This window comes from Mustela nivalis (assembly GCF_964662115.1).
Source record: "Mustela nivalis genome assembly, contig: HAP1_SCAFFOLD_1293, whole genome shotgun sequence".
Taxonomy (NCBI): Eukaryota; Metazoa; Chordata; class Mammalia; order Carnivora; family Mustelidae; genus Mustela; species Mustela nivalis.
The window spans coordinates 139744-166250 of NW_028135371.1; the positions used below are offsets into that span (position 1 = coordinate 139744).

Below are 26507 nucleotides of genomic sequence, written 5' to 3' on the forward strand. Positions count from 1 at the left end.
CCCGGCGCCTCCCAGGGCGGTCCCGCGCGCACAACCGGAATCACCCCGACCAGCCGCGGAAGAGTAAAATATAAACTTTTATTTAGAATTAAAGCCGATGCGTCAGGCCGCGGCGAGCGCACCGCACAAGCACGACACGCGCCGGCCCCGCCCCCGGGAAGCGCGACACGCAGAGCGACGGCGATGCAGGGGCGGCGCCGCTACTCGTCGTCGCCCGCGGACTCCCGCTCGAACGTGTAGGCCATGAAGCAGGCGTCGGGTCTCTTGGGGACGAGGGGATGCCCCGGTCGCACAATCTCAAAGCCCAGAAAGCTGAAGGTCCGGAGCAAGGCGGCTGCGGGGGAACCGGGTCAGCGCCGCGCCCCGCCCCGCCGCGCCCCCGCCCCGCCCCGCCCGGCCCCCGCCCCGCCCGGCCCCCGCCCCGCGCACCTCGGTCGTCGCGGTTCCTGGCGAAGCAGACGAAGACGTGGGCGGCGCGCAGCTGCTCCTCCGCGAACTCCAGGAGAACTGCGAGGCTGAAGGGCCGGCGTCAGCGGGGCCGCCCCGCCCGCGGCCCCGGGGTCCCCGCCCCGCCCCGCCCCGCGGCCCACCTGTCCTTGCTGCCCTCGGGCAGGGCGCCGCCCGGGATCTCCACGTAGAGGCAGCGGCCGCGCAGCAGCGCCCGCCAGTCCACGCGCCGGGAGCCCGAGAGCCGCGTCTGCGCGCGCAGAATCCTCGTCGGGCCGTGGGGCGCGAGCTCCTCGGTCACGCGCAGCCGCTCGTCCTGCGGGAGGGAGCGCCGGTCCGCACGGCCGCCGCGGGCACGCGCAGGCCCCCGCCCCCGCCCCCGGCCCGGCCCCCGCCCCCGGCCCCGGCCCGGCCCGCGCGGTACTCACGGCGTGCAGGACGGCGGCCGCAGGGCTGTGATCCCGCTGACTCTCCCCTCGCCCACCTGGGATCTTCAGGGGTGGGTGAGGGACATCAGGAGCACCACCGAGGCCCCGGACCCAGGGGACTGCAGCCGGCGGCGGGGGCCCTGCCACGGCAGCACGCGGCGCTCAGCCCCGCGCAGGAGCCCCGCCGCCGCGCCCCCGCCCCGCGCCCCCGCCGCCCCGCACGCCGGCGCCCCTCCCGCACGCGCCCGCGGCCCCCGGGGAGGTTTTCGCCACCGCGCGGCCAATGGCTGCTCCCACAGGCCCCAACGCCGCCTCCATTTTCCCGGCTCGGAGCCCGGCCCCGTCCGCCTCGGCGCTCCGCGCGGCGCCCCCGACTCCGCGGCCCGCCGGGGGGACGCGCACCTGCCGCGGGCGCGCCGCCGAGGGCAGGGCGCGGCCCAGGGGCGCCCCGCGCGTCCCCCACCCCCGCGGGCCGCGACGTCAGGCCGCGCCGCCGCCCCCCCTGCCCCGCCGGGCCCGGAGCCCCCGGAGCGCCCGCCCCCGCTGCGGGGAGGCCTCGACACCCGGACGGACCCCGCGCTCCGGGCCCCCCGCGGGCCTGCGCGGCGGCGCTTCTGGAAGCTTCGGGCGGGGGCGGGGCGCTCACCTCTCGCGGCTGCGGCCTCCGCGGCTGTGCAGGCTGAGGAGCGGCATGGCGCGGGCGGCGTGGGCGGCGGAGCTGGCTTTGTCCCCCTCCTTCTCTCTGGCGAAGCAGTGGCTGTTGAGGATCCGCTGCAGGGAGGATTTCACCATCCGGCCGCTGGGGTCCGAAACCAGAAACCTCCGCTGCGCGTCTCCGCGCCGCCGCCGCTGCTCGCCGTTCGCAAAATGGCGCCGCCGCCGCCGCCCGCCTTTATAGGCGCCGCGCCCGGGCCACGCCCCCACGCCGCCCGGAACGCGGACGTGCGAGGGGGCGGGGCCGCGGGGCCCCCGGCAGCTCCGGACGTGCCCGCCCCCCTCAGCGTCTGACTGGCGGACGGCCGGGGTGGGGGCGGGACCGCCGCGGGGACCGCCCCCTCCACCAATGGCGACTCTCTGCGGGCGCGGGAGGCGGGGCGCCGTGGCGTCCGCAGCGCCGCGTACGCGCCCCGCCCCCATCAGCGGGGCCTGGGGTCGGGGGGCGCTGCGCCTTACGGGTCTCCGGGTGCTGGCAGTGGCGGCGTCTCCGCCGTGGCCCTTGTCGCCCTCGCTAGTGTCCCTGCCCCAAGCGGGGCCCCCTCTTCCGGGAGGCTCGGGGTGACAGAGGCCCTCGTATTCGCGGGCGGGGGTCCCAGAGCCCCCGCCCCACGGGGTGAAAGGCCTTTCCGTGGTAACCTCGGAAGGGTCGGTCCCGCGGTGGGTTTCTGGGTTCGGTCTTGCTCGGTTTCGGACCGCCGCGGCTGAAGAGAACCTTCATGCTCAAGACACTCGTGTTTCATGAAATGGAGCGTGTCGCTTCCGAGCTCAGCCAACAGTCCTGCTCCCAGAGAAACGCAGACCCCTCCCCGGTCAGCGCGGACCCGTCCCCGGTGAACGCGGACCCCTCCCCGCTGAACGCAGATCTCTCCCAGGTCAGCGCAGATCAGCGCGGACCCCTCCCCGGTCAGCGCGGACCCCTCCCGGGTCAACGCAGACCCCACCCGGGTCACCACGGACCCCTCCCAGTGAACGCAGACCCCTCCCGGGTCAGTGCGGACCCCTCCCAGTGAACGCACACCCCTCCCGAGTCAGTGCGGACCCCTCCCCGGTGAACGCGGACCCCTCCCCGCTGAACGCAGATCTCTCCCAGGTCAGCGCAGATCAGCGCGGACCCCTCCCGGGTCAACGCAGACCCCACCCGGGTCACCACGGACCCCTCCCAGTGAACGCACACCCCTCCCGAGTCAGTGCGGACCCCTCCCTGGTGAACGCGGACCCCTCCCCGCTGAACGCAGATCTCTCCCAGGTCAGCGCAGATCAGCGCGGACCCCTCCCCGGTCAGCGCGGACCCCTCCCGGGTCAACGCAGACCCCACCCAGGTCACCACGGACCCCTCCCAGTGAACGCAGACCCCTCCCGGGTCAGTGCGGACCCCTCCCCGGTGAACGCGGACCCCTCCCCGCTGAACGCAGATCTCTCCCAGGTCAGCGCAGATCAGCGCAGACCCCTCCCCGGTCAACACGGACCCCTCCCCGGTGAACGCAGACCCCTCCCGGGTCAGTGCGGACCCCTCCCCGCTGAACAAGGACCCCTCCCCGCTGAACGCAGATCTCTCCCAGGTCAGCGCAGATCAGCGCAGACCCCTCCATGGTCAACACGGACCCCTCCCCGGTGAACGCAGACCCCTCCCCGGTCAACGCAGACCCCACCCGGGTCAACACGGACCCCTCCCGGTGAACGCAGACCTCTCCCGGGTCAGTGTAGACCCCTCCCCGGTCAACGCAGACCCCTCCCTGGTGGACGCAGACTTTTCCCTGGTGAATGCGGAACCCAACGCAGACCCCTCCTGGGTCAGTGCAGACCTTTCCCCGGTGAACTCGGAACCCTCCCTGGTCAATGTAGACTCCTCCTGGGTGAACGCAGATCTCTCCCGGGTCAGTGCAGACCCCTGGCCAGTGAACGAGGACCCCTTCCCGTCAGCGGAGACCCCTCCCCAGTCAACACAGACCTGTCCCAGGTCAGCGCAGACCCCTCCCGGGTCCACAGAGACCCCCTCCTGGGTGAGCACCACCAGCCCAGGGAAGAAGGAGTCCAGAACCAGAGGTGGGAGGGGTTCCCGGGGGTGCCAGTGGAGCACAGAGCTTGCAGGTCCTGCTTCCTTTCCTGATTTTGCTTTTCAGGCACAAAGGGAGGGTCTGGAGAGTTAGGCGGAACTGAAGCAACTCTTGTACGTTTCTTTGTCTTCACAATTCATGCCTCTGGTTTTTATCTCATTTTTATTTCAATCTGCTGTGTCCATCTGGGTTAGAGACACAAGCTTTCCCCAAAGAGACCTTGAATGATTGCAGAACCCACAGGAGCTTAGTCTGCACAGCAGGTCTGCTGAATCCGTGTGTCTTATTAATTCCTTGCCAGGAGGAAATGCAGTATTTATATTCATAGAGTAATTCCACGTACAAATGTCTTATTTGCAGCTTCCGAACACGCATTACGAGAACGCCACCAAAACTCTAAGAATTGCGTGTGTTGGGCCAGCGCCATGGAATTGTTCTGGGAAAGAATATTTAATCCGTGACTTTGTGTAGCATTGCGGCCTGTGGTGAAACTTAAAAACAAGTGGATTCTTGGGGCGCCTGGGCGGCTCAGTGGGTTGGACGACTGCCTTCGGCTCAGGTCATGATCCTGGAGTCCCAGGATCGAGTCCCGCATCGGGCTCCCAGCTCCATGGGGAGTCTGCTTCTCTCTCTGACCTTCTCCTCTCTCATGCTCTCTCTCACTGTCTCTCTCTCAAATAAATAAATAAAATATTTAAAAAAAAAAAAAAAAAAAACAAGTGGCTTCTCGCTTCGATTTCCAATGGTTTCCAGTCATTGCGCAGAGGGGCACGCTTTCGCTGCAAAGGCGCCCTCCAGCCCACCCACACTGGCAGGGCGGCCGTGGCCGTCACTCTCTGTGGGACTGCTGTCTTGTTATGACTCAGGCCCTGTCTTCTTGAGGCTGGAAGAGCTTCTGCACTTTGAAATCTGGTTGGGTTTTTTGTTTGTTTCTTTTTTGGGTTCTCTGCCTCTTGTGGGTTCCCCAGTGTTTCGCACAGACGAGCGACTCTGGGCCAAGAGTCCAGAATCCAGACTGGCCACTGGTCACTGGGTCATAGGGTGTTTGCCCCCCATGCCTGCGGCCAGAAAGTGACAGAGACCACAGCTGACCCTCAGCACCAGTAGGTTCAAGACCGGCTCTGGTCCACTGCCCAGGAAGCACCTGGAACAGTGAGATGTCCACCAGAGCGCCTTCCCTGCAGGGGCGGAGTCTGGAGCCCTCCTCAGCTACAGGGCACCAGCAGGAGCCTTGAGAGACCCAAGACTTGGATGGGAAGGGTCCCCCACTTCATCGGCGGGCTTCGCGCTGTTGCTGGCCAACGTGCTCTTTAATTTGGGATCACTGTGGGTGGGAAGGGGCAAGATGTGGCTTCCTGGTAACACAAACAAGTTGAGCAACCTGCAAAGAAGCAGAGGTTGAAGAGTAAAAGGGGCGCTTGTGGGGTCAGGTGGGGCAGGGCGTCCGACTCGGGGAGAGTCGCTGGCGGGGTGCGGGCCGGCGGGGAGGGCATCCGAGGGCTCTCAGCACCTGGCAGGGATGTGGGAACAGTGTCCCTTGTCTTCTTGGGGAGGGCGGGCTCTGGGTCTCGGGGAAGGCCCCCTCTGCCTGCTGTCGGGGAGGTGGGGACAGCCGGCATGAGGAACATGTTCATTGGCTTTGGTGGCTGTGGGGGCAGGGCGGGGACCCAGGCGCCTGCCCCCACCAGGATGGGAAACCTCAAGGCTGGGTCTAAGTGTCTTTCCAGATGTCATCTGGCATCAAAAGGTTTGCTCGCAGTTGGATCTCGGGGACTGAACACACGTTCAGGTTCTCGGGTAGCAATGGACTCCCACGATGCATGGTCAGGCCGGTCACATCTGGGCGCCCCTACTCTGCGTTTTATTTTAACGTTGCACACAGGTACGGATCTGCTTCAGCGTGAACTAGAGCCACCGCATGTGGCTGAAGTTCACACGCCACCGGCTGCCGCGGACCCAGACGCAGAAGGTTCGCTTCCCTCCGTGTGGGAGCTCCCCGGGGGCCGCTGGGACGAGTGCCCCAATGTAGTGGCTTAAAGCCACGGGGATTGATTCTCGACAGTTCCAGGCTCGGAAGTCCTAAAACCCCGGCGTGGGCAGGGCTGGTGTCCCGGGAGCCCCAGGGAGACCCGGCTCCTGCCCTTTCCTGGCCCGCGGTGCCCTCCGTCCTCCCCACCAGCAGCGCGGGGTCTGCCCGTCTCTGAGACCCCCGCCCTCTGCCTCCCTCTCATGAGGGAGAGCTGGGCCCCCCAGGAATCCCAGGGTCACCCCCACCTTGGGTCTTGACCTGCCCCCACCTCAAAGTCCCTTTAACCCCATGACGTGATTCACCCACACACTCTGGACCTAGGACATGGACGTTTTGGGGGGCTGTTAGACAACTATACTCTGCAAATCCTTTTTCAAAAATCAGAGTGAGAGCCCCCCCAGCCTCCCTGGCACCCCCAGATACCTAATGTGGCCGTAGTGATTCACCAGGACACGAGACATGGGCTCTTTCCCTCCTTGACCTGCTCCCACCACATCTCTCTGTCCCATCCCTGCAGCTCAGCTCTCACCGCTTCCAAGAAGCTCTCCCTGATACCCCTCTTTCCTATCCTGCAGTCCAGGGGGTCCCTCACCTCTCACAGGCCCATCCTGCAGGTCTGGTCTCTCTCTGTCCCCAGCAAGCCCAGCCAGCGCAGGCTGCCTTGAGCACCTGACCCGGAAACTTCCTCCCACCCCGCAGTCCTCCGAGAGTGGAGGTGACCTTCCTCACAGACCCAGCATTTACGGGGGCACCCACAAGAGACAGAGAAAGGAGGACGTGACATTGGTGGGACACGGGGCAATGACTTGGGACGTCCGTGGTTGCCATGACGGGGGGAGTTCCTGGCACCGAGGAGTGGGGGCCAGAGATGTGCTCACCCCCAGCCCCGTGTCCAGGAGGGCCCCCAAATGTGACCGGCCTGACCATGCATCGTGGGAGTCCATTGCCACCCGAGAACCTGAACGTGTGTTCAGTCCCCGAGATCCAACTGATGCCAGATGACATCTGGAAAGACACTTAGACCCAGCCTTGAGGTTTCCCATCCTGGTGGGGGCAGGCGCCTGGGTCCCCACCCTGCCCCCACAGCCACCAAAGCCAATGAACATGTTCCTCATGCCAGCTGTCCCCACCTCCCCGACAGCAGGCAGAGGGTGCCATCCCCGAGACCCAGAGCCCGCCCTCCCCAAGAAGACAAGGGACACTGTTCCCACATCCCTGCCAGGTGCTGAGAGCCCTTGGGCTCAGGTCATGATCCCCGAGTCCTGGGATGGAGCCCCGCATCGGGCTCTCTGCTCAGCAGGGAGCCTGCTTCCCCCTCTCTCTCTGCCTACTTGTGATCTCTGTCTGTCACATAAATAAATAAAATCTTAAAAAAAAAAAAAAAACAAAACGCAGAGCAAGACGGCAGCGGGCCATGGCCGCGCAGCGGGAGCCAGGCAGAGGGAGCTCGGCGGTCGTTCGCGGCGGGATGCGGTGGGAGGGGTGCGGGTGGCCGTGTGTCCGCTGCAAACGGTCCGCCATTTGGAGTCTTTCGTAATAAAATGCCCAAGAGTAAAACTGGAAGACGGTCGCGGCTCTTCTCATCACGTCCAGCCTGGCCCTTCGGCGACCTCCGCTCCTGGGAACGCAGAGGCATCAGGCCTGGGGCCCCGGCCCGATCGGCCGGAAAACACGCGAGGGTTCTGACCGGTGGCGGCCAGCCCGGCGGGCTCCGGGCCCGGGGAGGGCGTCGCCGGCCGCAGTGTGGCCGTGAAGCCCCGCACGCTGGCGGCCCAGGGAGCCCTTGGCAAACACGGGGACCCAAGCCCCCGAGGGGCCAGATGACCCGGAGGCTTATCTCCAGCAGCAAAATGTTCTTCTTATCTCCTTTGTGGTTTCCCCGTTCGGGCTCCGGGACACGCCCAGGGTGGTGCGTGTCCCCGGGAGGTTTCGTGATAGAAGGAAAACAGTCCCCAGGAGGACGTCTGAAGGCGAGGACGCAGCTGGGTGGACCCTGCCCCGCGGGGCCCTCTCCTGTGTGTTCACCAAGGGTTATCTTCATTTCTCTAGAATTTCTGTCACTGAACACGAGCCTGGCGGGCTCGGTCCGTGGAGCACGCCGCTCGTCGACGTGGGGTTGTGTTTGAGACCCATGTTGGACGTAGAAATAACTTAAAAAGAAACATATAGGGGCGCCTGGGTGGCTCAGTGGGTTAAGCCTCTGCCTTCGGCTTAGGTCAGGATCCCAGGGTCCTGGGATCGAGCCCCGCATCGGGCTCTCTGCTCGGCGGGGAACCTGCTTCCTCCTCTCTCTCTGTCTGCCTCTCTGCCTGCTTGTGATCTCTGTCTGTCAAATAAATAAGTAAAATCTTTAAAAAAAAAAAGAAAGAAACGTATAAAGCCAAGAGAGTGCACGTTCGCTGAGGACACTAGACATATACGGGCCTGTGTCTCACCAGATCTTTGCTTTTTTTTTTCTCTAAAGATTTTATTTATTTATTTGACACAGAGAGAGAGACACAGCGAGAGAGGGAGCACAAGCTGGGGAAGAGGGAGAGGGAGAAGCAGGCTTCCCGCTGAGCAGGGAGCCCGATGCGGGGCTCGATCCCAGGACCCCGGGATCATGACCTGAGCGGAAGGCAGAGGCTTAACGACTGAGCCTCCCAGGCGCCCCTGATGTATTTATTTATTTGAGAGAGAGAGAGAGTGTAGACGCACACATGAGCGGGCGGGGGGCGGGCAGAGGGAGAGAAAACTTCAAGCAGACGCCCTGCTGAGCGCAGAGCCTGATTCGGGGCTCGATCCCACAACCCTGAGAACAGGACCTGGGCTGACACCAAGAGTCAGGACACTGAGCCACTCAGGCCCCCTAGAATTTATTGTTATGTAACCGTGGGTTATCTTCACACATTTTAATATTCCCGGTGACCAGCCTGGTCCGGAAGCCGGTGTTAGGAAGGGAAAGGCCGGATGCACCAGCCGTTTGCCCGCCCGTGTACACAGCAACGTGACCCGCGCCCAGGGTCCGTCCACAGCCACAGACAAACACACGCGGCACGGTCCATCCTCACGCGGGAACACGGTCCAGCCTCAGATGGGGGGGGACCCTGACCCCTGCCATGGCGCGGAGGGACCCGAGGACACGGGGCTCCGCGAGTGCAGCCAGACCAGAAGGACCCGTCCCGCGGGACCCCACTCCCAGGAGGGACCCAGAGGAGTCTCGTCCACACAGACAGAGAGGACAGGGTGGGAGTCGGGGCTGGGTCCGGGGTGGGGAGTCTGTGCTTCGTGGGGACAGAGTCTCCTTGGGGGTATGGAAGGTTCTGGAGACGGAGGGTGGCTGCAGGACAGGGGAGTGTGCTTCCCGCCGCTGAGCCGTGCGCTGGGAAGAGAAAAGTGGTGTGGTTCATGTTATGTGGATTTACCACAATAAAAAAAATTAATGCATAAAAATCCAACGATGAATGAAATATTGACATTTTATATTTTCTAAAGACAGGATCTGACACTGGGCTTGAGGGGCAGTGCCCCCACTCCCCCCCACTGCTCCCAGCCCTGTTGGATGCCAAGGAACAGATAACACAGCGTGTCCCCTGCATGTGGGAGCGTCCCTTAGCTGCGGGCAGGACCGAGGTCCCCAGGCGCGGCCCCAGAGACGGACCCCGAGCCCATGGCGCGCAGGGAGGGAACCAGACATAGGAGGCCACACGGGGTGTGAGTCTGCGCGTGTGACACGTCCAGACCAGGCTCCTCCCCAGACGGGAAGGGGGTTTCATGGGGGCTGGGGGCCAGGGGGGGGCTGGGGGAGGGGTTGGTGAAAGGGGAGGGGGTTGCTTTCCGGTGACAGAATGTTCTGGAGCAGCACAGCTGTGCTGCTGGCTATGGAGTGGTCTTGAATTCGGGTTCTAGAGGAGGAAACAGGCTTCTCCCATGGGGCCCCCCCAGGCTCCGGGTCCCACGGGCCACCCCTGGCTGCTCCGGGAGCTTGTACCCCGTTGGCTTCACCACGGGGGAGCCCGGCCCACGCTTCGTGGCTCATAGGCGGCTGACCGGATTTGAGGGAGAAAGCAAGGTGACCCTTTGTGCTGTCCTCACCTCCAGGACTTGCTTCTCTGAGGCTCAGGGACAGGAAGCAAGCCGCCCAGGCCACTGTGGCCAGCGGGGCAGTGGCTCTGTGCTGGAGCGGGGGTGGGGGTCACCCTCTGGCCCAGGCTCAGTCCTGTGGCAAGGGTGGAGGCCTCCCCAGCCACCATCCCCCGCCACCCTCCTCCCCTTCCCGCCACCGCCCGCCCCGCGGATTGGCCCCCGCCCGGCCTCCGCACACCTGTCGCCGTCTGTCTTGGGGCCACGCTCGCCGGGCTCCATCTGTCCAGCGGGCTCACTGTGGCGGCCGAGGAGTAAGTGGGGCAGGGGGAGGCCTGGGCCGGGGAACGGTCCCTTGTGTCTGGGGAGGGCATCTCTGAGGTCCACGGGGACCCCCAGCTCTTGCGACTGCCCCCCTACATGCCTAAGGGCACTTGCCCGCTGCCCATTTGGGCCCCTCGCTCAGAGGCCTGCTCCAGCCCCAGGGGACGGGTCACTCTTCTGACCAGAGACAGCAGAACATGCTAACGCTGGCAGCCAGGGCCACGGGGGGCCCAAAACAGGGCTGTGGGGAGCCGGCTCAGCTGGGTGTGACCATAGGCTGCCTACGACCTCTGGCGGATGGCTCTCTCTGGAGACTCAGTTTCCCCATCTGTCCTATGGGAGTGGGGGTCATGGGAGGAGGCTGGGGCCCCAGCGCTGGGATCAGGAAGCCCCTGGGGGCCCCCGCCCCTGCCTGTCCTGGCCGGAGTGAGGCCCGTCCTGGGGGGGGCTACAGCCTGAGCTTCTGGATTTAGGGGCCAGGGTCTGGGACGGTTCAAAGACCCGGGAGCGAAAGTCCGGGAGGGGCCTGGAGGCACATCTGCCTGTTCCCCAGGCCTCCGGCACTGGGTAAAAATAGTGTCTGGTCTCAGAGAACCTGAGCCGACCCTGGGGCCAAGGGTTCTGGTCTGGGCGGTCTTAGCTCATCTGTGTGTGACCTTGGGTGGGTCCCAGCCCTCTCAGGGGCCCCCAGCAACCTCCGCACCTCAGGGAGGGGTCCCAGCACAGGGAGGGGGCGGGGGTGGGGTGGGGGCGCTGGGCCACGCCCACCCCACCGTGATTGACGTACAATTACGTACAAGGGGTGCCCCCAGGTCAGGCCCAGCCCACAGCAGGGGCTCAGCCAATGCAAGACACGTCTGATGCAAGACGCCTCCTCTCCAGCCGCTGCCCCCCAACTCCCAAGGATCCCAGGGTCAGACATCTCCATGACGACCAGGGCCCTGCAGGAGCTGGATGGAGGCCTGGGCAGCTGCCAAGGCGAGGACCTCTCCATGCTGGCCGACCCCTGCCCTGAGCAGTCCCAGGAGGGCAGGGCTCGAGGTACCCACAGGGGCTCGGGCAGGATGGAGCCCCGCCCCCGGCCACCAGCTGAGCCGGGTGGCTAAATGGTCCGCGGGTGGCTAACTGGCAGACCCAGGACTAAGACTCCCACGTTGGGCCAGCTCCAACTCTGCTCCTTGTCTTCAACCCGTGTCCATTCGTGCCTTGGGGGATATGTAAGGAGCCCCAGAGATACAGGTCAGAGGCCGCCAGCGAAGTGCCGTGTGGTCTTTGGGCAGGACTGCCTCTGAGCCCATTTGCTTTCTAATCTGTGGAATGGGAGGGATCCCCCACTCCTGGCCCAGCAGAGCCCCGCGGGGGGGGGCAGGGTGCCTGGGGGGCTCTCACAACCTTGACTCTCCCTCTTTTCCTCCCATAGCGACGCCCAGGCTGGCCGACTCTAGCAGCTGGCCCCATGTGAGTAGCCGGGGCCCTGGGGTTACCGCCTGGGATGTCCCTGGAGTCAGGGACGCGCTGCCCAGAGGGGTGGCTCTCTCCGGCCCATGGGAAGGGTTCGGGTTCCCTTGGAGGAAAGAAGGGGAAGAAACAGCCCGGGCCACTCATGGCTTCTCATAGGTTTCTCAAGCTGAGGGCAGCCCTCCAGGCAGTGTGGATGCCAGGCCCAAGAAGACAGAAAAGGAGCCTGTGGCCAAAGTGGCCCCAGGACCCGGGAAAGAGAGGCTGAAAGCAGGAGCAAGTAGGTTTGCGGAAGGCAGGGGTGAGGTGGGGGAGTGGGTATGGCCCAGCAAGCGGGGGGGGGGGGGGGGCTGGGCTGGGTCCTTGGATCTGGGGGGAGGGGAACAGGGTGCAGTGGGGCTGCTGGCTGTCTTCCGTCCCGTGTCACCAGCCGTAACTAACAGGGCTGGAAGCCTCGCGAATTCGTGATGACACAACGTGAGGAGCTCCCGGGCTTCAGCCGGCACCTTCTAGAGCATCCCCCACATCCCAGTGAGGCTCTGACGCACTCGCGGCTTCATCCCCCGCCCAGGGCCTCAGGCAGGGAGGGCAGAGCCCCATGGGGCCGCTCCCAGCCCACCCCTTGCTCCCCGCAGCACCCCGGAGCCCCGTGCGCAGGAAGGCACAGGCCTCGCCACCCCCGCAGCGGCTGCCGCCACCCCCGGCTCTGGCCCTGAGTGATGAGCTGCCCTGGGGAGACCTGTCCCTCAACAAGTGTCTGGTGCTGGCCTCATTCGTGGCGCTGCTGGGGTCAGCCTTCCAGCTGTGCCGTGGTGAGCCTGGGCGCAGGCCCTCCCCGGGAAGCTCACGTGCTCCCAAGGGTTGGGCTGGTACCTCCACTCCGGAGGCAGGGTGTCTTCTATACCTGGCTCCCCCCCCCGGGGGGGCCCTTCTCCCTGGCATGGTCTCTGCGAGGGGTCCTCGGTCCCCCAAGCGCCCCACCTTGTGCACCCCCGTTCGGCCACTGACCTTGCGCGCCCACCCTCTGTGCTGGCTCGGGGAGAAAGTGCCTCCTCCTCCGGGGGCCCTTCCTCTCCCAGATTGTATCTCAGCACACCTGTCTCCTCCGTGGGTGAGCAGGTCCTTGCCCCCCAGGACTGGCGCTATGAGCCCCCTTTGGGGGGTATGTGCCAGGGAGCTCCCACAGCCCACGGAGGAACGGGGCCTGCCCTTTTGCAACTGGCACCAGGGAGATGTGGAGGGAAGGGGGCGCTACAGCCCCGGAGGTCAGGAGGGCAGACAGGGCTCCAGGGGGGAGGGCTGGGCGGCGGGTTTGGTCTGCAGCTCCCCGCCTCCCCGCCTGGGCTGACTCTGCTCCCCTCCAAGATGCTGTGGCTGGGGAAGCGGACGTCCCTGCGCCTGTCCCTGAGCCATGGGTACCGCCCAGCTCAGCCCCGGAGCCAGCAGCAGCCCCGGTAAGCGCTTCCATTGAGTGACCGTGGGCGGCGGGGGGAAGGTGCCTGGACCCCGCGCTGGGCAGGTGTGCGCTGACCCCAGCGCCTCGCACCACCCGCCTGGCAGCTGCAGCCGAAGCCCAAGGCCTGGGCGCCCCCATTAGGACCGCCGGCACCCCAGGCGGAGGAGGCGGCGGCGGCGGCGGAGGAGGAGGAGGAGGCTGAGGCTCCCGGCAGGCGGGAGGGTGCGGACAGCGCTGCTGGGGAGAAGCGCGGGCCCAAGGAGCCTCCGCGGAAGGAGAGGCCTCGCAAGGAGAGGCCGTCGAGGGAGGAGCGGCCGCGGAAGGAGAAGCCGCGGAAGGAGGAGCGGCCTCGGAAGCAGGAGAAGCCACGGGCCGCCAGGGAACCCCGAGGAGCCCTACCCCGGCGCTGGGAGGTGCGCGAAGGGGGCCACCGCCACTGGGCGCAGGACTCCCGAGACCCGGGACCGAAAAGGAGACAAGCCTGGGACTCCCTGCGGCGCCCCGACGAGGACCGGCCTCCAGGCCGCCAGAAGCACCGGGCGGGCAAGGGGCGGGACTGAGCCAGGCCTGGGTCCTGGGACCCATACTCGGAACCGCCCCCTCGCCGTGCGTGGCCCCGAGGTTCAGCGAAATAAATTGAAAGCTGCAGCCCCAGGGTCGCTGGCTCCTTTGGCCTGAAGGGCCGAGAAGGGAGGCCCTCCAGCGGGCGGTGGGGGGCCGGGGTGGGGCGCGAGTGGAGGCCGGGGGCACCGGGGATGATGCTTGCGTCCGCGCTGGGGGACAGCGGCCAGGAGGAGCCCCCGCCTGTGCCCACGCGCACGTACACACCAGCTGGTGCTCGCTGGGCTTTATTGGGGGGGAGGGGGGTCTGGACAGACACGGGCGGGCGCCGCGGGGCCGCCTGGGGGTCACCGGCAGCCGCACTCCGTGGCCACCATGTTGGGCACGTGGTGCGCGCTGATGCGCTCCTCCGACAGGCCGATGAGCAGCTTGCCGGCGTAGGCGGTGGGCACGCAGCAGGGCGGGCGCGCCAGGGCGGCGCCGCGGGCCTGCATCTTCAGCAGCAGCACCACGTGGTTGCCGTAGCGCGGGTTGCGGTCGGACTGCGGCCAGCCGCACGCGCCCTGGCAGTTGTTGGCCTGGTACGTCTCGGGGATGAGCACGGAGCGCTCGGCGCGCAGGTCCACGCTCAACTCGCGCAGCGCGCACGGCCCGTCCGCCGCCGCGGCCCCCGCGCTGCGCTGTGCCCGCGGCGCCCCGCTCCGCTCGCGCCCCCGCCACTCGGCGCGCAGACCCTGCAGCGCTTTGAGCAGCAGCAGCGCGCGCAGCGGGCCGCCCGGGCCGCCGGGGCCGCCCGAACCCCCCGGGGCCCCGGGGCAGAGCGCGAGCAGGCGCTCCAGCAGCGGCGTGGCGGCGGGGGGCAGGCCCGGGAGCCCGCGCAGCTCGGCAGCCGCGGCCCGGAGCTCGGCGGCCACACGGTGCGCTAGGCCCGCGGCCCAGGGCCCGGACTCGGGGCTCCTAAGCGGCGCGGCATCCCCAGCCGTGGCCGTGGCGGGAGGCGGCAGCAGCAGGAGCAGCGGCTCCTCGCCGTCGAGCAGGCGCTCCTGGGTCGCGGGGTCCGACAGGTTGACGAGGCCCTGCGGGAAGCCGGCCAGCGCGCCCGGGTCCAGGGCCAGGCGCGGCGGCGAGGCCTGGGTGGGCGGCCCCCGCAGGGCGCGCACCAGGCGCGTGAGCGTCTCCAGGAAGGGGTCTGCGCTGGGCGGCGGCTCCTCGGGCTCCTGCTCCTGAGAGGGCCTGGAAGGCGGAGCTGGGAGGCGTGAGCAGGTGCGAGGTTCTTCCCGTTCGCCCCCCCCCCCCACCCGCTGGACCTGCACACACCTGGGTGGCGGGAAGGGCACTTGGTCCAGGAGGCCGCGCGCGGGCACTGGACTGGGCCCGGGCAGAGGCAGCAGGAGCAGGGCCGGGGTCTTCCGCGTGAAGCAGCGGGGGTCGGGGCCGAGCAGTAGCTCCTGCAGCTGGGCCGTGCTCAGGGGGGCACCTGGAAGGGCGGTGCGACCCCGGGGCGGCTCAGCGTTTGAGGAACTAGGGCAGCCCACCCTTGCCAGCTCCCCGTCTTTGAGAGCCTACCGTCTCCTTGGGGTTGCAGGGTCAGGGTGACCCCAGGGCTGTGCCAGGCCCCGGCTGGGAGCTCCACAGCCAGCAGCAGGTAGCGCGTGTCCCGGGCCCAACAAAGATTCTGTGGAGATGGAGGCTCAGCCCAGTTGGCTGCGGCGAGGGTGCCCGTTGCCCACCCAGGACGCTCGGAACCTTGTTCCGCGCGGTTGAAAACCCCATTCCCGAGATGCCCGGGGGGCTCCATTGGTGAAGCGTCTGCCTTCGGCTCAGGTCATGATCCCAGGGTCCCAGCATGGAGCCCCACATCCCACTACCTGCCCCGCGGGGAGCCTGCTTCTCCTTCTCTCCCCAATAAACAAGTAAATAAAATCTTAACAAACAAACAAACAAAAACGAATCCACCACCTCCATACCCTCTCCTCTGCTGGGCGAGGGCTCCTGGAGGCCCAGGAACTGCCCCATTGGGTGTCCTGGTACCTGGGTGCCTGGCAGCCCGGTCCCCGTGACAGTGACCTCCGGACCAGGCCCGGGGTACAGCACCAGCAGCGCCAGCTCCAGGGGACCGGCTCCTCCGGGTGGGGGCGCCTGGAACTTCAGTGTGACCGCAGGCTCCCAGCTCACTGTGGCCAGGACGGACAGGGAGACACCTGAGGCCCTGGAGCCAGCCCCCTTCCCGCACCCGCCCTGCGTTCCTGCAGGGAGAGCCCCTGGCCCAACTGGGAGCCTTGGGGACCTGGCGGGAGAGGTCTGACACCCCAGCACGGGTCGCCCAGAGGAATGAGCGGCGGGGGGTGGGGAGTGGTGAGGCCGCTCATGCTGGGCTCCCTGGGGTCTCCGCCTGGGGTTCTCACTGGGGGCCGCCCATTCCTCCAGTGGCTCCCGGGGACAGGCCAGCTCTCACAGCAGGGCCGCCTCGGCTGGACCAGCCCCTCCGTTGGGCTCCTTCCCTGGGAAGGACGGGAAGGGGCAGGTCCGGGAGCCCAGCGTTGGGGATTTAGAGCCTCCACAGGAGCCCAAGAGCACCGGCCTCTGGGCCATGGGGGAAGCTGGGGAGGGGTCTGGTGTGGACATCTCCTTTCCAGGGGACCAGGGGCAGGTCCTCCGCTCAGCAGCAGGTCACGGCCCCCTACATACCTTCCTCCAGGTGCAGCACCGCCAGCCGCCGCCCCCCGGGCTCCCCCAGCCAGGCCTGCAGCTGCCGCAGAGGGAGCAGTGCGGGCTGCCCCGCACTGGCGGTGCAGACCCCGAAGGTGGCCAGGTCGCGGGGACCCCAGTGTGCCCGCTGCACAGCCTCGAGGAAGGCGTGCTCGTAGCTTCTCAGGGCCCCCACCACCCGAAGCGGGGTGCTGCTCCTGTTGCCGCTCTGGTCCAGGGTCACCAGGCACAGGGGGTCTTGTGGGCTCCCCGGCGGCCAGTCCCAGTCTTGGTGGAAGATGAGCCCCTCCGTGCCCATGTCTGGCTCTCCAGGCAGGGCAGGGGCCCCGGCTCCCGGCGGGGACCCCGTCACCCACAGGACCAGGGCCAGCAGCCGGAGCAGCAGAGTGCGCATCTTGGCTGCGGGAGGGGCTGGGCGGCTCTGGCTTATATGCCCGAGGCCAGGCCAGGCTGTTTGTGCGGGAGACGGGCCCCACCTCCTCCTGGGCTGTGACCTTGGGGACCAGTGCTTGGCGCCCCAGCACGGGCCAGGGCAAGCCAGGAAGCGCTCAAAGCCTCCTCTGTTCTGACCACACTGCCTGTCTCCTCACGCTGATAGGAGGCGCAGCCTGTGACCGACTTGTCATACGTCTGTCCTTGACGAGCAGCCCCCCCGAGGCGGGAGTGGGACCAGGGGCAGGGAGTGTCAGCCCGACTATCAGCAGCTCTGAGATCCGGGGACGGGAAGGGGGCGGGGGGGGGGCAGGCCTGGACCAGGGCAGACAGTGATGTCCCAGAGGACTGGGCAGAAGGCTCTGCTGGGGACCCCGTGTCTCCAGTGTTCAGACCGCCAGGCAGGGGAGCCCGGGCAGCGGGTGGTCCACCGGCTCAGCTGGGGCTCCCCAAGTGCTCGGTCACACTGTGGGAGGGTGGGCAGCTGCGACTCTCCCCTCCTCACAACAGAGATCCCAGACCAGCTGCTGGCTGGGCCTGCCCTCCCCCAGCAGTGTCCCCGGGGCACAGGGACACAAAGACGAGGACGCGGATGCCCCGACCCCAAGCAGCCCCTGCGCGCAGCAGGGCAGCACAGCAGGTGTTCGCCAGCAGGACGTGGGGGCCCAGCCACGGCTCTGTGGCCCCCCAGCTGCCGACACAGCAGTCCAGTCCGGGCATCGGGGCAGACGTTTAATGAGCAGTGAGGACGCGACACGGGCCGTACAAGAGGACCGCACTCCGCTCCGACAGAGCACACAAGCACGCACCACACGGGGCTGGCCTGGAAAAGGGGCCGCTCTTCAGTTGGCTGGGGGAGGGGGCGGAATGTTCCCAGGGCCTTCGGAAGGCAGGGGAGGCCTCAGCATGGGGGGCATGGGAGTGGGGGGGTGGACCCCAGGATTTGAGGGGTGAACCCCAGGAGGCTGGGGGTGGACCCCAGGAGCTGATGGGTGGACCCCAGGAGGTGGGGGGTGGACCCCAGGAGGCTGGGGGTGGATCCCTGGGGCTGGTGGGTGGACCCCAGGGGCCTGGGGGTGCACCGTAGGAGCCGGTGGATGCACCCCTGGGGCCTGGGGGTGAACCCCAGCAGATGGGGGAGGGTGGACGCCGGGAGCCGGGGGGTGGACCCCTGGGGCTGGCGGGTGGACGCCTGGAGCCGGGGGGTGGACCCCAGACGTCGGTGGGTGGACCACCGGTGCGGGGGGGTGGACCCCGGGAGCTGGGGGGTGGACCCCGGGAGCCGGGGGGTGGACCCCAGATGTTGGGGGGTGGACCCCAGGAGCTGGGGGGTGGACCCCAGGAGCTGGTGGGGGCAGCTGGGGAGGGCCCGGAGGCCCCGAGGGTGCAGGCCCGCTGGGCGGCATGGGTGGCAGAGGGAGGCCTCCCGGCGGTGGTGGGGGCAAAGCCTCCGGCAGCGGCGGCCGCGGGGGCAGACCATTCATCAGGGGGGGTGGGGGTCTCTTCACTCCCGGAGGCCCCGCAGGGAGGCTGGGCGGGGCCGGCGGCTTCTCCATCTTGAAGTGGAACTGCAGGAAAAACTGGAGGGAACGGGAGAGGCTGAGTGAGGCCTTCGGGGCCCTGGGTGAAGGGACAGGCTGGCCAGGAAAGCCATCCAAGGCCCCAGAGTGGCTCACCTGCTTGGTTTCCCGATTCCAGTGAGTCCAGAACTTGCCTTCGGCCTTATCAATCTCCCTGCTCGGCACCTGTGTCAGGAGGGGACAGAGGGTGGCCTTCAGGACCACCGCAGCCGACACGTCCAGGCCTGCAGGGACTTGCCCCTTGGCCCAGAAAAGGCCCAACTGGGACAGGATTTGGTTCTGGGGTAACAGAACAGTAGCCCCACTACTTGGCAAGCTGCCCTGGGGAAGGAGCGGCTCGTGCTCTCGTCTGCGGGGCCGAAGTTACGGCATCAGGTTAGGGGATCCCTGAGCAGCCTGGCCATGAGAGCCTCTTAATGCCAGGAGCACTGGCCTCAGGACGCCCCCGACCCCCCGGCCTCCCCCACCCGTCCCAGGCAAGAGTGTGCCAAAGGGGCACCTGGGGCACAGGCAGGAGGGCTGGGGGACCCCGCGTGCACCACCTTGAAGGCGATGGTCTCGTAGGGCTCGGCGGCCATGAGCAGGTACTGCCAGCGCCGGTCGGGCGGCTCGATCCTCTGCTCGTAGGCGGACATGAAGCGGTGGCGAGGCGTGACGCCCTCGGCGATCTCAGGGTAGTCGATCTGCGGGGACATGGCAGGTGGTAGCACCGCCCTGCGAGGGACCCTCCCCTCACGACAGGGCTCAGGCTTCAGCTCACCTGGAAGAGGAGGCTCTGCTGGCCCATCTCCGTGTCCCTCTGCTTGGTCACTGCAACACACGAGGCTCTCAAGTCCAAGCCACCTTGTCCTACCCGAAGCCAAGGCAGCAGCAGAGTAGCCCATGGACCGGGGACAGGACACCAGGGGACCTGTACTTGGGTGGCTACTGCTCAGAGCCAGGAGAGTCCCTGCCTGAGACCACAGGGAAGGGAGCGGGCAGGAGCTCCAGACCGGGCACGCGGTGCACGGGCAGCTGGCGAGGTCTGTACCCTGGCTGCTGGGAGGTGCCCTCTGCGCGAGAGGTCTGCAGCCAAGCCGCGGGTGGCCATGTGCCCACCTCCAGGTCGCTCTCTGTACAGCCCCGAGGGACGCCACACCCATGCCCCTTAAGCTCTCGACTGTCCCTGCTTTACTCGGGATGACAGATGCCCTATTATGGATGGAAGACCTTTGGTAGACGCCCCCCCAAGGATTCGTCATCGTGGCCTTCGCTTAGAACGCAGACCTGCGCCCAGGCCTTTGCACTGCTGTGTCCTCCCTGGAAAGCCAGTCCCGCACACGGTTCCCACTTTTGGGCGAGGCGCCTGCCGGAGAGCTTGCCTTCTCTCCCCTCCTGCCGCCCGACCCAGCGCTTCTCCAACGTCCCAGCCGGAGAATCAGGGACCCTCCTCTCCGCCCAAACGGTCCACTGCGTGAGCAGTTTCTTAATGTGGACCCTCCCCCCTCCAAGGTCAAAGGAAAGGGACCCGTGAGCCCCTCGTCCATGGCCACCATCCCCACAAGGACTGTTAAGAATCCCCAGCTCCGCAAACGCCAGCAGAAGCCAAGGGAAGCCCTGACACCGTGACTGGGCGGGCTGAGAAAGCTCTCAGGGAAGGCGGGGCTCACAGTGCCCGGGGACCAGAGGGAGAGGGAGGGCCCCTGTCCCGAAGGGAGCCGCAGTCTCCCTGAGGCTCAAGGACGGGCTGGGGGCTGTGGCCAGGGGCTCGTTCCCACCCAGCGCCGGCCGCGGGCCAGAGCACATGCCCAGACAGAATCACCTTTGTAGCCGGGGCGCCCAATCTTCACAAATTTCTTCACCTCCACCTTGACCTTCTCGGGCGCCGGCTGGGCGGGGGCCTCCTTGGCCTCCTTGGCGGCTCGCCGGGCCCTGCAGGTGGGACGGATACGGCGCTGGGACCCTCCACCCAGGCCGCCAAGGCCACAGGCCCAAGTGCTGGGAGTCGTCCAACTCCCACACTGACCTTGGAGTTTGTCAGAGAGCCCAGGGACATGGGGCGTTGGCTGGGGGTCCTGGGGTTGCATGAACTGGGGACGGGACAGGCCCGGGGACAGTCCCACTGCCCCTTACTAGGGCGTCTTCGGTGAACCCTTGCTGCTTTCCTCTCGTGTCCCGGAAGCCTCCCGCTCAAGCAAGCTCGGTCAGCTCAACCGCTGTGGACAGAGCTGCTCCCACTCCCCTGGCGTCCCCCCAGCAGCCCCGAGGCACAGCCGGGCTGGCTCAAGACCATCTCACACCGACGACTCGACTCGGGTGACGCCTTGTGTGCCTCGGAGGCTGGGCCCCGGGCACTGGACGGGGTCTGGGGCACTCACAGGTTGGTCTGATGCTTCTTCCCCTGGGTGTGCGCCAGGTAGCTCCCCTGCAGCGGGAAAAGCACAGGGACGACTCAGGACAAGGCGTGTGGGGTGGGCCGAGAGGAGCCACCGGCCTCCATCCACCGGCTGCCACCAAACGGACAAGCTCTCGGGGCTTACACCGCGTGGAAGGAAGTGCACACAGAGCCTGCAGGCTGGCGCTCACGGGGGTCCCCGACGGCGGGCAAGGATCCTCCGGCGTGGGCCGGATGCAGCCCTGTACGCCCTGGGCAGCGGCGGGCTCTGGGGGCACAGACGGTGAGCAAGCTGACCTGAGCCCCACCGCCTCCGCCACGCTCTGAGTGACATCCCAGCCCTAACGGGCAGCGCGTGGGACAGATGGGAGCGGCGGGACCTGCCGGAGCCCAGATGGGCAGCACCCCGCGGGGGCCGGGGCGGGGGAGCAGCAGGGCCCTGCCCGAGCAGAGAAGGCGCAGAGAACGCACCTCGTTGTTGTGCAGGGTCAGACACAGCTTGCACTCGTAGGAGCCCAGGTGGTTCTTCATGAAGTACGGGTCCTGCACGGAGACACGCTGTCAGCAATCGCGCCCCGCGGTCCCCGCCGCGGTGAAGAGCCAAAGCCTCCCCTCTGGCCGGCAGAGAGGGCGCCTACTCTCCCCCGTGCAGGCGTCCTGAAGACAGAGGACTAGCGGTGGCGTATCTTGAACGTCGTCGGGGACGCCTGCAGGCGCGGCAGGCGTCCCCCCGGACACTCAGGTCCAGCTGTCGGGGACTCGTCGGTGTGGGCGCGGCTCGCTTCTCTGAGCGACCCCGAGATCCTCCCAGGGACCTCGCAGCCCAGGGCCCCGCAGGGTCTTCTGCCCGAGGCAGCGCTGTGGGACCGGCTGGGATCCCGCGGGCACAGGCCACCTGGCAGGGCTGGGGGCCCCCCGTGCCAGTTCCCGGCCCCACCTGTGAGGGCGGTTCCCGGCCCGGAAGACGGCACTGCCGGGCGGCTGCCTCCGCAGAGACCGGGGGAGCGGAGCGAACGGGTTAAAACAAAGACCCGCGGAGGCCCTGGTCGGCACGTGGGCTCCCAGGCCGGACGGGGACCTTCCATAAACCCAGGCCGCAGGGTGGGCGCTTCTGACCCCAGGCACAGAGCAGACCAGCTGGGGTTTGACTCCGACCTCCGCCGCCCACTGGCCGTGTCATCCTCCACAAGGACGGTCCTGCCTTGCCTCCTCGGAAGGACAGTGACAGACCTGATCCTGGGGGTGGGGCTCAGCACAGGTCAGAGAGGAAACACACACTGGCTGCGGGGGCGCGCCCAGCCGACCCTGCCCCCAGGCCGCACTGGTGATGTCTGGGCACAGCTGTGGTCCTCACAACTGGGACGCTGCCCGGCTGCCAACAGCGCCCCAAACGTCCAGAGTGCCGGGGGGCAGACCCTGGGCCCCCCCCAGCAGTGGACACCCAAGTGAAACGGGGCCCTGTGCTGCTTACTGCCGACACATCAGAACTCTGCGACGCTGTCCTGGCCCTCACCACTGGCAGGTCTCACGGCTCTGGGGAGTCGGACGAAAGCAACCCTCCGTGCAGTCACGGCCCCTGAACAGCGAGTGGTCTGTGGGGTGCCTAACTGGAGCTGCTCTAGGTCAAGTTCCCTCAACTGCAGATCAGGACCCCGAGGCCAAGAACGCTGGGCAGCAGGGTCAAGGGTCTACGGAACTTGGCTCTGCTGACAGAAGCGGGGGAGGGGCCCCGAGCCCCACGGAGCAGGGGGGCTGCCTGCCCGCTGCCCAAGGCTCACCCCACCTTGTTGATGTCGATGGTCTCCAGGGCCAGCTGCCGGAGGCGCTCCCTGCGGTCCCGGTTGCTCTCCGAGGAGGAGGCCACGCCTCCGCTCCCCGTCTTGCCCCCGGGGCGGTGCTGGAAGTCCATGGTGAGGCTTGGGCAGAGGGACCTGCAGGACCAAAGGGGGGCGGTGAGAGCGCGGGGCACGGCCCGGCAGACGGGTCAGCTTCCTCCTCCCCACGTATCTTCCAGGAGACAAAGGGCCCACGGTGGCCCAAGGACACACAAACCCGGAATAAGGGTGAGCGAGGACGGGCGGCGTGTCTGTGAGTGCCTGGGGGGGGGGGAGAAGCCACCGCAGCTTCTCCCGTGCTCAGAGCCCCAGCGCGGCAGCAGGGAGGCGGCGGCCAGGTTCTCCCACCAAGTCTCACCTCCTTCAGGAAGCCTTCCCGGACCGCCCACACGCGGTGCGCACTCCTCCGAACTCCTGCTCGTCTACACTCACTTCTTCCAAGCTCAGTCCTACCTCCGTGGCTCACCTGTGAATTTGCTACATTTACCGACCCGCACCTTCGGACCTCCCTGGGGCCAAGGCAGGCTCTCCTGGGACCTAAAGCCCACTGGCTGCAGCTGACCACTGTGCTTCCCTCGCTCTCTCTGACTCAGGTCAGACCCACCCTCCTGAACCTCCCTCTGGCCTCCGAACACTGTCACTCTTGACTTGGCCAAAGTCAGCTCCAGGCCCCTGGCTTAAACCCACAGTACCTTGTGTCTGCAGAGGTCAGCCCATGGGAATGGGCCCAGGAGCGAATATGACCTCACAAAGATGTCCCCATTTGAATCCCCAAAACCCAAGAATATAGAACCATAAATGGCAAAAAGAACCTTGCAGGGACGGGCAATTCAAGGCCCCTGAGATGGGGGTGACCCTGGGTTCCCGGGGTGCCCAGCGTCCTCACCAGGTCCTCACGAGAGGGAGGCAGAGGGCGGGGGTCCCAGAGACGGGCAGACCCGGCGCTGCTGGCAGGAAGGATGGAGGGGGCCGCGGGCCAGGCAAGGGCAGGAGCCGGGTCTCCCTGGGCCCCAGGGGGAAAACACCTCTCCAGTTTATGCTTAGAAATGCAGCGTTGAATGATTCAATGCTTGTTTCAGAGAAACAGAGCGACGGGACAGAGAAGCAGAGGGGCGGGAAGACAGTCTCCGGCAGCCCCACACCGCGCAGAGCCGCGGGCAGGGCTCCACTGCACCGCCCCGACCACGCCACCTGAGGCGAAATCAAGAGTCCAACACTCAGCCGACTGGGCCACCCAGGTGCCCCCTTTTATACTTCCGACCTCCAGGACCGCACAGTAAGAACTGCGTCCTGGGAACCACGGGCTTTGTGGCGCCGGTGCCAGCGGCCCAGCTCCGCGGAGGGCCTGCAGCGTGGCTCTCAGAGCTGCCCCCAGCTCCGCGGTGGGCCTGCAGCGTGGCTCTCAGAGCTGCCCCCAGCTCCGCGGTGGGCCTGCAGCGTGGCTCTCAGAGCTGCCCCCAGCTCCGCGGTGGGCCTGCAGCGTGGCTCTCAGAGCTGCCCCCAGCTCCGCGGTGGGCCTGCAGCGTGGCTCTCAGAGCTGCCCCCAGCTCCGCAGGAATCTAGATCTCTCCCTGGCTCAGTCCCGACGCCCTCACACCTGGGAACCTGCAAAGCGACCCCGATGGCTGCCGAATCCGCAATCAGACCCCTCATGGCACCAGAGGCTTCACACCGTCCGCCCAGAGCCGCCGAGCTCTCGTCTCGGGAGACAGAGCGTGAGACCAGCACCACCAACCCGGCGAGCCCTCCGCGGGAGAGAACGCCGCGTCTGGAAAGGAGGAGACGCTACACCTGGGGGTCCCGGCCAGGCACACCCGGGTGTCCCCCGGAGCGCCGCCACGGGCTCATCGGGGGAGGCCGAGCACCCGACCCGCAGGAGACACGCAGTTTCTGGGTGAAGTGACGGAAGCTGCCGCAGGAGAGGCAGAGGGACAGGGACACCCCCGCACCCTCGCCTCCGCCGGCAACACAGATGCACAGCGGGAGCAGGGGCCGGGGAGGTCTCTGGCCCACAGGTCCCGAGTGCCTCACAGACCTCTGTGGAGACGACACCCACGTCTCAAGGCCGTTACAGGAGGGCACCGGCCTGAACAGCGGAAACCGAGCGCTTGTGGGGGTGCGAGTGCGCTCGGGTCAAGTCGGCAGCCAGGCGACAGGTGGACAAAGGCCAGCGCAGACCAAGGAGGCGGTTCCCAAAAGGAAGACAAAGGTAGTGCGTGCTCCCCGGTTCAGCCGGGCTGGGCGGGGTGGGGGACGGGGACGGGACAGGACAGCTCCAGAAGCCGCCCTCACTTCCTGTCCCCTACTGTACTGGCGACTCCAGAACACCCCGTGCAGGTGCGACTTGGAAGGCGACGATAACAAAGCCCCGCGAGGAGCCCAGTTCCTTCCTGAGCCGCCGGATGCGCCCCTCGCATGCTGGGGTACAGGCACCAGGGCCTGTGCAGGGCTTGACGGGCTCAGAGCGGCAACACTGAACTGGCGACCCCGTTGGAGGGAACCCAGTAAGCTGCCAGCTGCTCGAAGCCCACTGCCCACAGCAGCCCCGTCCCCCCAGGAGAGCCCAAGCGCCGGCGAGCAGCTGCGTGGGCAGGCCGGTGTCACTCTCAGAAGAACCGGAACGAAGGGCCCCTCCACTCGCAGGGGCAGGGCCAGTGGGAGGGAGTGGAAGGAGGGGGACGCTGGAAAGCGGGAATTCCGTCAGAACCTGCCCTTCCCCCACGCCCCGCCCAGAAGGTCCAGCTGGAGGGCTCTGGCCCAGCCCAGGGGCCCAGCCAGAGCGCCCGGGACGGTTCACTCAGACACCAGACACGCACGGCTGGGGTCGGCGTCGACCCGGCTCATGAGGTGAGACGCTGGGACCTCGCACGCACACACACGCAGACCTCCACGGGGCAAGTTACAGCCGCGAAGCACAACGGCAGCCAGAGGTCAGCACGGCCAGTTACACCCGGGAAGACAGGACCCCACGGGGCCGAAGGTGAGGGCTGGAGTCGATCCGAGTCCAACAAGCCTTTCCGGAGGGAGAACCAAACCGGGAAACAAAAGGCACAACAGAACCCAGATGAGCTTCCAGAGCGAGAACAGCAAGAAGCGTGGAAGCCCCCAGAGACCCGGGAGCGGCCCCCAAAGGGTCCCGGCGCGGAGCTGAGCCCTCTCCTCGCTCCGAGAGACGTGGTTCCGCCAACGGAGCAAGCAGGGAAGCTCGCCGCACCGGGAAGCCCCCCGTTTCTAGCGAGAAAGAAAACGACCAGGAGCAAGGAGCCGGCCACCGGGAGGGAGTCCGCCGTCTCCCCAGAGCGCCCCGGGGCCGCGCACCCCTTTCCCAGTTTCCCGGCGGTTCCCCCGACCTCGGTGCTGCGGGGGCGCAGGAAACCAAGGCCGCGCGGTGCCCGACCCCAAAGCCGCCGCGGCCCCGCCGGACGGCCAGCGGAGCACAGAAGCGGCCTCGGGTGCGCACGGACGGCTCCGAGAGGCCGGTCGGCTGCCCCCCGCCACCCGAGCTGGGGCCCCTGCGGGGGCGTGTCTGCGGGGACGGCGGGGACCAGAGGCCCAGGAAGCACTCGATCTGCTCCGGACCAGGAAGAGTGCGGGGCGCCGGGGGGCGGGCCCAGCCCCGGTCCCGGGCCCCGGGGTCGAGCCCCGCGCGCGGCTCCCCGCTCGGCCGGCAGCTGTCCTCCCTCCCGCCCTCCGGAACGACAAGGTCCTCCCGACGCAGCTGAGCAGGGACACAGCGGCCGCGACGCCGACAGGCTCGGCGCGGGACCCCCGCCCGAGGCCCACCCGCCGCCGCCCAGCCCCCGCCAGCTCCCGGCGCCGAGGGGAGGAGCGAGCGCGGCGAAGCGCCGCGGCCCGGCCCCGCCGGCCTCTCAACCCCAGTCCGCTGCGGTCCCGGGAAGCCAGAGCCCCGGGGCCGCCGCCCCCAGCCCGCGCCGCTCCTCACCCCGCGCTGCTTCCCTCTCCGCGCCCGCCGCGGCCACGAATGCGTTATGCGCACGCGCCCCGCGCGCTAGGGAAGCACTTCCGGGGGCCAACGGGCAG

The 26507-nt window shown here is 67.4% G+C and overlaps 4 protein-coding genes across 4 annotated transcripts; 1 reads left to right on the forward strand and 3 right to left on the reverse strand.

Moving 5' to 3' along the window:
- Nucleotides 1–154: 154 nt before the first annotated feature.
- OAZ1 (ornithine decarboxylase antizyme 1) lies at nucleotides 155–1761 on the reverse strand. Its single transcript, XM_082750575.1, is given in 6 exon segments — nucleotides 155–334; nucleotides 430–515; nucleotides 591–763; nucleotides 876–962; nucleotides 964–1015; nucleotides 1522–1761. Coding segments are annotated over 6 exon segments (678 nt in total). The 5' UTR covers nucleotides 1668–1761; the 3' UTR covers nucleotides 155–200.
- Nucleotides 1762–10974: 9213 nt separating this feature from the next.
- Nucleotides 10975–13616, forward strand: JSRP1 (junctional sarcoplasmic reticulum protein 1). Its single transcript, XM_082750577.1, has 6 exons — nucleotides 10975–11102; nucleotides 11482–11519; nucleotides 11679–11799; nucleotides 12155–12331; nucleotides 12885–12973; nucleotides 13080–13616. Exons 1-6 carry the CDS (start codon nucleotides 10988–10990, stop codon nucleotides 13533–13535), a joined length of 996 nt encoding a protein of 331 aa, XP_082606703.1. The 5' UTR covers nucleotides 10975–10987; the 3' UTR covers nucleotides 13536–13616.
- A 219-nt stretch (nucleotides 13617–13835) lies between these two features.
- AMH (anti-Mullerian hormone) lies at nucleotides 13836–17310 on the reverse strand. The gene is made up of 5 exons (XM_082750559.1): nucleotides 16225–17310; nucleotides 15568–15710; nucleotides 15103–15211; nucleotides 14854–15013; nucleotides 13836–14769 (listed from the first exon to the last, which is right to left on the reverse strand). Exons 1-5 carry the CDS (start codon nucleotides 16637–16639, stop codon nucleotides 13884–13886), a joined length of 1713 nt encoding a protein of 570 aa, XP_082606685.1. The 5' UTR covers nucleotides 16640–17310; the 3' UTR covers nucleotides 13836–13883.
- Nucleotides 17311–17396: 86 nt separating this feature from the next.
- SF3A2 (splicing factor 3a subunit 2) lies at nucleotides 17397–26499 on the reverse strand. Its single transcript, XM_082750560.1, has 10 exons — nucleotides 26410–26499; nucleotides 22825–22932; nucleotides 22415–22562; nucleotides 21103–21174; nucleotides 20615–20661; nucleotides 20059–20168; nucleotides 19018–19067; nucleotides 18800–18940; nucleotides 18354–18422; nucleotides 17397–18257 (listed from the first exon to the last, which is right to left on the reverse strand). The coding sequence occupies exons 3-10, from the start codon at nucleotides 22538–22540 to the stop codon at nucleotides 17520–17522; spliced, it is 1353 nt and encodes a 450-aa protein (XP_082606686.1). The 5' UTR covers nucleotides 22541–22562; nucleotides 22825–22932; nucleotides 26410–26499; the 3' UTR covers nucleotides 17397–17519.
- Nucleotides 26500–26507: the final 8 nt, after the last annotated feature.

Coding starts and splice junctions, on each gene's coding strand:
- AMH (XM_082750559.1), bottom strand. CDS start 16,639: ATGCGCACTCTGCTGCTCCGGCTGCTGGCCCTGGTCCTGTGGGTGACG. Junction 15,711..16,224: donor GGTGCTGCACCTGGAGGAAG/GTATGTAGGGGG, acceptor TCCTGGCCACAG/TGAGCTGGGAGCCTGCGGTC. Junction 14,770..14,853: donor GTGCCCTTCCCGCCACCCAG/GTGTGTGCAGGT, acceptor TCCGCCTTCCAG/GCCCTCTCAGGAGCAGGAGC.
- SF3A2 (XM_082750560.1), bottom strand. CDS start 22,540: ATGGACTTCCAGCACCGCCCCGGGGGCAAGACGGGGAGCGGAGGCGTG. Junction 20,662..21,102: donor TGACCCTGCACAACAACGAG/GTGCGTTCTCTG, acceptor TTCCCGCTGCAG/GGGAGCTACCTGGCGCACAC. Junction 18,423..18,799: donor ACGAGACCATCGCCTTCAAG/GTGGTGCACGCG, acceptor CTCCTGACACAG/GTGCCGAGCAGGGAGATTGA.
- JSRP1 (XM_082750577.1), top strand. CDS start 10,988: ATGACGACCAGGGCCCTGCAGGAGCTGGATGGAGGCCTGGGCAGCTGC. Junction 11,103..11,481: donor CCAGGAGGGCAGGGCTCGAG/GTACCCACAGGG, acceptor TTCCTCCCATAG/CGACGCCCAGGCTGGCCGAC. Junction 12,332..12,884: donor AGCCTTCCAGCTGTGCCGTG/GTGAGCCTGGGC, acceptor CTCCCCTCCAAG/ATGCTGTGGCTGGGGAAGCG.